The sequence below is a fragment of the Limulus polyphemus genome, unplaced genomic scaffold (assembly GCF_000517525.1).
Source record: "Limulus polyphemus unplaced genomic scaffold, Limulus_polyphemus-2.1.2 Scaffold1762, whole genome shotgun sequence".
NCBI lineage: Eukaryota > Metazoa > Arthropoda > Merostomata > Xiphosura > Limulidae > Limulus > Limulus polyphemus.
The window spans coordinates 123,630-131,786 of record NW_013667372.1 but is presented as its reverse complement, the minus strand read 5'-3'; the positions used below and the strand labels follow the sequence as shown (position 1 = coordinate 131,786).

General features: G+C 34.3%; 1 protein-coding gene across 1 annotated transcript in view; it reads right to left on the bottom strand.

The window, feature by feature from the left end:
• Positions 1–1,431: 1,431 nt before the first annotated feature.
• LOC106464857 (serine proteinase stubble-like) overlaps positions 1,432–8,157 on the bottom strand; it is a 9,792-nt gene continuing 3,066 nt past the window's right edge. The window contains 5 exon segments of the mRNA XM_022392651.1: positions 1,432–1,651; positions 1,654–1,669; positions 4,968–5,125; positions 6,403–6,689; positions 7,766–7,851. Coding sequence (XP_022248359.1) covers positions 1,518–1,651; positions 1,654–1,669; positions 4,968–5,125; positions 6,403–6,689; positions 7,766–7,851 — 681 coding nt within the window. The 3' untranslated portion in view covers positions 1,432–1,517.

Sequence of the window (8,157 nt, the reverse complement as noted above, 5' to 3'; positions counted from 1 at the left end):
GTTTTACATTATATTGTTATTATTAAATGTAAAACCACCACAATGACTTTATAACTCACGCTTTATTTTTTTAGTTCGAATACGTTTTACATTATATTGTTATTATTAAATGTAAAACCACCACAATGACTTTATAACTCACGCTTTATTTTTTATTTTTTGGTTCGAATACGTTTTACATTATATTTCATACTAGTAAACTTTTCTATAAACAAGTAAACAATATTATTACTTAAATTATGGGAATACTTTGAAAATACCAATTAAAGTTTAGATTATAGAAATGGTATATTTTAATTTTGAATTATCTTTTCTTTTTTAACTTTCGTATTCTCATCTTCTCATCAAAAATACGTTGCTATCCTTCTCTGATGATGAACAAGTTATTTACACTTACTCCAGTCCTCTTCAGGCTCCCGTTACTACTTTGCAATGCCGTTTCTTTTTATAGTTCTCCAAGCAGGCTTTCCACGAACCCCGCTAACTTTTTTTTCAAGCAACCTTTGTTTCGTAATTTGGTGTAGCGTGGTTATATGAACATTCATTTTTTCAAACCTAAGTGTTTGTGTTTTTTTCGACATCATTTTGGTAAAGGTGAAGGTTTTGGTACCACGTCTGCAGATACCTCTCCCATAAAACACGTTTACTCCCCTCACTTTGCAGCTAGTCTCCTTTGTTTAGTTCCCTGTATCTTCTTAGAGATGAAATAATTTTTCATTCAATATTTTATCTTAGTAACTTTTTATTTTGCTCTTCCTCAGAAATACCTGAAGAGGGACATTTACGTTAGCAATCAATATTTACTTCTAGTAAAGTTGATTAACAGACTTGGACTCTGTGTTTTCTTTATATTATGCACTATCGTTTTGTTAGATTGAAAACGTTTAATTTGTAGCTTACAAATTTTTTATTTACTCTTATAGCTTATCCATTTTCATATTATAAAAGCATTTATCTCGTATACGTAGATTGTGTCTGAGAAAATCTCTCTCTGCTTAAAAAATTTCATTGTTCATTTACTATAAGACACATTTATCTTCAACGTCTTCAGTCATGGGGTAACAGGTATTTCTGTTGATTCAACAACATTGAACAGCAAGTTTCACTGAATCTCTTATAACAGAAACATTCTAAATCGTTCTGCATAAAATAAATCAGTTTCCAAAATAACTTCTTTCATAACTAGAGTTGTTCTAAACTAGTCTCCATCAACCTGTCACTTAAAGAAATATTAACAAATTCTACCTAAAATCAATTTAACCTCAAGAAGACCTCACCTTATTCAAAGTATCAAACTATGAAAGTCAACCACGAATATTTTAGCGTTGAATTGTTTTTTGTTGTTGTTTTTTTGCGTCCAATATAACTCATCTTCTAGGACAAAAATACTTGTTTATTTCTTTTCAAAAGTTGATAACGAATGTTAGACAGAACTCAACACAGGTGGAAGCTTATATGGATGGCATGACACCCTGAGATAGCACATATCACAGTGAGAACAGCCTGGTTCTAGGCTACTAGATGTTGGCAGCTATCCAGTCTACGGTAGAAGAAACACGATGGTAGATTCCTGGTTGCCTAGATTCCGCACAACCAAATCCTGCAGAGATAATACCGACCAACGTCCACCGGTTGTTAAGATACATGATGGGGGGCCTCCAGAGTCACCCTGTTTAGAAAATACTGTTTAAGTTAATATCCTCAGTACATACCAAATTATTATGAAGTATTGTGTGGGATTAAGAGGTATGAGAAAGTGGCCGTTTTTTTTTTATCATTCTCTGAGGAATTAGGGTATTACAGTACTCTAAGTCATTAGAAAATGATTGGAGTGATGGCCGCCTTTGTACGTTCATACAGTGTGGAGATTACAAATCCAACCCCTCTTCCCCTATGATAATGAAACATTATAATCCGATGCACAGAAAATAGGTGAAAGTTCACAAGGTAAGGGACCTGGTCTGCATGGGTTTAACAAAGGAATATAAAAGACAGGAGTTCAACGAAAATGAAAAAGAAGACCGAGAGATGTGACAGAGAACGAATAAACCGAGAGAAGCGAAGGAAGAATGTAATATGATGCCAGTAAGAAACAAAACTCGTTCCCAAGTATATGTGTTATTGATTACTAACAATAAACAGCAAATAAAACTTATTCCTAAATCTATGTGTTATTGATTACCAACAATAAACAGCAATTTGTTATGTTTACATTAATAATATGATGCCAGTAAGAAACAAAAATTATTCCTAAATCTATGTGTTATTGATTACCAACAATAAACAGCAATTTGTTATGTTTACATTAATAATATGATGCCAGTAAGAAACAAAACTTATTCCTAAATCTATGTGTTATTGATTACCAAGAATAAACAGCAATTTGTTATGTTTACATTGGTGAGAGTCAATTCCTGATAGAAATAAGAACAGCCTAAATAAAACTGAATGCCATAAAAAGGGAAAGTGAAGTGCAAGTATAGCATGGCGCGTAACACCAATGTCTGGAGTTACTCTTCAGCAAGTGACACAGATCACAGACTATATATTATATCTTTAGAAATATATATTAGTCATATAGCAGATATAAATTTGTCATCAAAATATATATACTTTAAAACAAAATGTTAAAATATCTTAGCAGTATGGCCCATAAGACTAGGTGACGAGCTGCTAACCTAAAGGTCCATGATTCGTGCCTTCTAGCCGCAGAATAAGATCCGCACTTTTCTTTAGCTCTCGTGCGTTCTTCGGTCGGAAGCTGGACAAAGCCATTGCGGTGGCGAGAGTGCTTGTTGTTTTCCATCTGGTTAGAGGCCTGGCATGACCTAGTGGTTAAGGCGCTCGACTGGCAATCTGAGGGTCGCGTGTTCGAATCCCCGTAGCCAAATATGTTCGCCTTTCAGCTGTGGGAGCGTTATAATCTTACGATCAATCTCATTATTCGTTGGTAAAAGAATAGCCCAAGAGGTGGCGGTGGGCGATGTTGATTAGCTGCTTTCCCTCTAATCTGTCACTGCTGAGTTGGGGACAGCTAACAGAGATAACGCTCGTGTAGCTTTGCACGAAATTCAAAGCAAACCATACCTTCTGATCAGTAATTCTAATTGAGGAAGATTACATCTTAACCCCAGGGTTCTCTGATCTGACCTTTTAGCCTGTGTGCGGATAAAGTGTTTAAGATGAAAATTCTCATACGTGAGCCGTATAAAATAACACAAAAACTAAAGCAGGATAAACAATTACGGTAGCACTAACCTGAAATTTGCCTTTTGCCTGATTTTACCCATTGTTTTAGATACAAGTTCAGAGATAGAGTTCCAGTAAGAACTCTCCATTTGATAGCATATTTAACCAAAACTACGTTGTTCATTTTAGTTTTGTTCGCTTTTTTGAGTAAGTTTGTGCCACCTATTGCGTTACAATAACATATTTGTAATTGTATCAGTTGTCTCGATTCTTCATAACTAGAAGCTATTTATCTCACATGCTTGTTATTCAAGATATTTTTTATTTAAAATGTATTGATCTCATCCGTCATACTAAAATATTGCTAGTATTATATATACATAAATGTTAGTTTCTGTAACGTACACTAATTTTGTAAACATGTATTTATAGTAGATCACTATATCTTAAAGTTTAGTATTTTTTGTAATATAAAAGGAGTTCAACTGTGATGAAAGCTTTATAAAGTTGTTTATTACATGTTTGTGACTTCATTCACGCTACATTGAGATGTTTGTAGCGCTTGAAGAGCAAACAAAGAAAAACAAAACACTTGTGGTTGTACTGATTACCTCCTGAGCGCAGGTTAGGACGGTTTAAAAATAACTTCTAAGGATTTCTTTACAAAAGTAACATCCTAGACTTGCTTGAAAATAGAGGTCGTCCTATACACCGAACCTCAAAGAAATACATTCAATTTGCACAAAAAATACAGGGGTCGTCTTATACACGGGATCGTTTTATACACCGGCCAATCGGTATGTCTTTTTTTTTCTATATGGAATTAATCAAAACATGTGGACGCACACGCCGTTTGAAAATATTGCAATATGTGTCCGTGCTTTCAGGTGGACAGGCCATTAAAATGAGACAAGACAGTTCTGCATATTTATGTTGCCATATTTTGTTTTTATATTCTCATTACTATTTATCATTATTTTAAGAATATCATCTATTTGGTTCTTAAATACATATATTAGCATACTTTGTTTGTTTGTTTGAAGTTAAGCACAAAGCTACACAATGGGCTACGTATGTTCTGCCCACCACGGGTATAGAAACCCGGATTCTTGTGTTGTAAGTCCTGTTAGATTAAGATCGATTCAGTTGTTTTTGAAAACTGAATTTATTGTACATGTAAGTTAATGAGCAAAAACAATATTTCAGTTCTTGTTTTTATTATTAAGCCCAAAGCTTCACAATGGGCTATCTGTTCTTTGCCCAACATGGGTATCGAAACCCGAGTTTTAGCGTCATAATCCCTTAGATTTAACCCCGAGCCACTGGGAGGTACAACATTTCATTGGATTGATAAAAAATACGTTTTCGATTACTGATTTTTTTATCATAGTAAACTTATAGGCATATTTTCCTGGCAAAGTCTATTAAATTTCAACTAAACTACACCTGAAGTTCTATATTATACCAAATTCAATGACAAATTACTTTTCATTGTTAATTACTGTAAATAACTACTAATAATTGTTTCCTATAAAAATTCAAGCCCATTCATTGTTTAATTCAGTTGAATATAAAGTTTCAATAGATGTAACAGTTGTAAGAAAATATTTTACAATGAACCATTAAATTTCTCTAACGACAAAACGTTTTCCGGTGGGACGGGGGTAAGTCTATGAACTTACAAGGCTAAAATCCGGGGTTCATTATGCTCTAAAACAAACAAACAAGACAACGAAACTGCTTTCTTAAATTCATATGATATTTCGGAAACAGCTTACCACGCATGCGTCTTTCAATCCTTGTTCATATCCTGCACACATCATTTCCGGATAGATCCGGATGTTGATCCCTCGGCTAAGATGCCACCGTTCACAGTCTCTGTTTGTGATCACAGGAACATCGACTTTCTGGAGAACACGAGTACCATATCTATTGCCTAGGTGATGAAATAATGTACCTAATCATACCGTATCTATTTACTTATATACGTAAGCGGAAATTTGCATACAAACATACGTTATAGAAAAAAAAACTGTTTGTTTTAGTGCAAAGCTACACAATAGATTGTCTATGCTTTGCCTACCACGAGGACTCAAAGTGAGGATTTTAGCATTGTAAGTTCTTAAACATAAAAAAAAACAAAAACAAAGGTCGACTCTGACACAAAAATATCCTACCAAAACATAATATTTTGATATAGCACAATTTTATGTGCAAAAAAGTCATCATATCCATCCTTTTTTACATGCATAGGGTTAAAATTAACGAAACTGATAAGGAAGAGTTTAACCAGTAAGCTTGGAGTTAATGTTTTATTACAAAAGTGATAAATATGAAGCTTTCACACTGTCTAGCCACACTCTTTAGCATTGTTGCTATACAAAGAGGGTTTGTATTTTCTCTGGAGAGGAACAAAACACAGTCTGTCTCATTACATTTATCTATTAACTTATAAATAATATTTTAACTCATGTTACACGAAGTGAAACTTAAGACTTCTTTTGACTCATGTTACACGAAGTGAAACTTAAGTCACCTTTTAACTCATGTCACAGGAAGTGAAACTTCAGACATCTTTTAACTCATGTTACACGAAGTAAACTTAAGTCACCTTTTAACTCATGTTACACGAAGTGAAACTTAAGACATCTTTTAACTCATGTTATACGAAGTGAAACTTAAGACATCTTTTGACTCATGTTACACGAAGTGAAACTTAAGACGTCTTTTAACTCATGTTACACGAAGTGAAATTTCAGACATCTTTTAACTCATGTTACACGAAGTGAAACTTAAGACATCTTTTAACTCATGTTACACGAAGTGAAATTTCAGACATCTTTTAACTCATGTTTTGGTATTGAAATCATCCGTTTATTTTTAGAAAAGCTTACAATAATGAATCTTATCAAGAATTGTTAAAGATTTGTGGTTTCGTGGAAACCATGTTGGTTTTCGTTTCATAACTTATTATTTTCTTAGAAGCCATGTGGACCTTTATCTCGTAATTTGTGTTTTATACTCGTCATAAAATATTATACAAGTTTCCAAAATAAGTTCTAAACAGCATCAAAGGTCAATTAATTTGCCTATATACGGAGCGTCGTTTTTTCTTCATTATAAGTTATAGACGCAGTTCTTTGAAAGACAATATTTATGTACAAATAACTCATAAAGGTTATGACAACTCTCGTGATATGTACAAATCCTTACTTAGAGCAGAATCTGTTTTTCCCCAACCTGTCACGATCCCACTGAATCCTTCAAATCTCCGACCGTACGGAGGTAGGCAGATGGGAAGGATATGCTCTTGGAAATAGACCGGACGATCTAAACGTAGCAAGGCCACGTCATAGCGGTCAGGGTGTGATGCGGAGAAGCGGAAGTGGGGATTGATCTTGACCTCTCGAACACTGAAGTATTGAGGAGGCAGATTTTGGTAACGCTGATCTTGGATGTCGTACACGCCCAGAGCCACAGTTATCTCATGCAGTCTTGCTCTATAAAAGTAAACTCAATTTACTACATCTTAGTAAACTCCTCTGGAAGACGATCTACACTAATCTTAGTGAAGTCGTCTTAAATACGACATATACTAATCTTAGTGAAGTCGTCTTAAATGCGACATATACTAATCTTAGTGAAGTCGTCTTAAATGCGACATATACTAATCTTAGTGAAGTCGTCTTAAATACGACGTATACCAATCTTAGTAAACTTGTCTTGAAGACGACCTACACTAATCTTACTGAAGTCGTCTTAAGTACGACATATACTAATCCTAGTAAACTTGTCTTGAAGACGACCTACACTAATATAGTGGAGTCGTCTTCAATACGACATATACCAATCTTAGTAAACTTGTCTTGAAGGTGACCTACACTAATCTTAGTGAAGTCGTCTTAAGTATGACATATACTAATCTTAGTAAACTTGTCTTGAAGGTGACCTACACTAATCTTAGTGAAGTCGTCTTAAATACGACGTATACCAATCTTAGTAAACTTGTCTTGAAGACGACCTACACTAATCTTATTGAAGTCGTCTTAAGTACGACATATACTAATCTTAGTAAACTTGTCTTGAAGACGACCTACACTAATATGGTGGAGTCGTCTTCAATACGACATATACCAATCTTAGTGAACTTGACTTGAAGGCAACCTATAATATTATTAATAAACTTACTTGTTTTAATCATGGCCTACGTAAGTTTTAGTCATTTTACTTCTTTTAAGTATGATCAATGTAAGGTTTTAATCACTTATGTTTCTTAAGGGCAAACTTCAATAATGGCTTCACGCAGCCTATTTATCCAGAGAAAGATAAACTAATTGGTGCATTTAGCTTGTTGCCTTAAAGACTTACTTTACTTCTGGTTTGTCGACTTATTTTACTTCTTATGCTAGTTGTTTTCCTCGGGTTACTTTCTATATGGAAGTTGTAGTTTACTTTGGTTAATTCACTCGTTTTTAGGCCAACTCACGGTAGTCTCGAGGACAAAATAAGTTTGTACTGACCAACTTATTAGTCTTAAGAGCGACTTTAATTAATCTTCATTCTTGGTAAAACTTACTTGTGGACACAATGAGCTGCGGTCACCACAAAGTTCTGACTGACAAGTGCGCCCCCACATTGCTGACGAGAAATTTTGATATGGGCCTGTTAAGAAAAAAAAGAAGAATGGTTTCTATTAATAATATCAACTTATGAATAATGTTTTCATTGATAAAGTCTCATATTATGAAACTAAAGTACAATATACGTGATAATCCCGTATTTAAACAACAGAAGAAATTGTTATATTAGTAAATACTTAATAAGTAAATTAACTCAAGTAGGTGGACAATATCCTGGCCTGCAAAGTGTGTATGCGCAGAGCCGGCCATAGGCAAAATTGTGGCCTGTTCGAAGTATATATTCGACGCCACTGCTCTTGTTATATTGTTTGTAAGTACTTATAAGTAC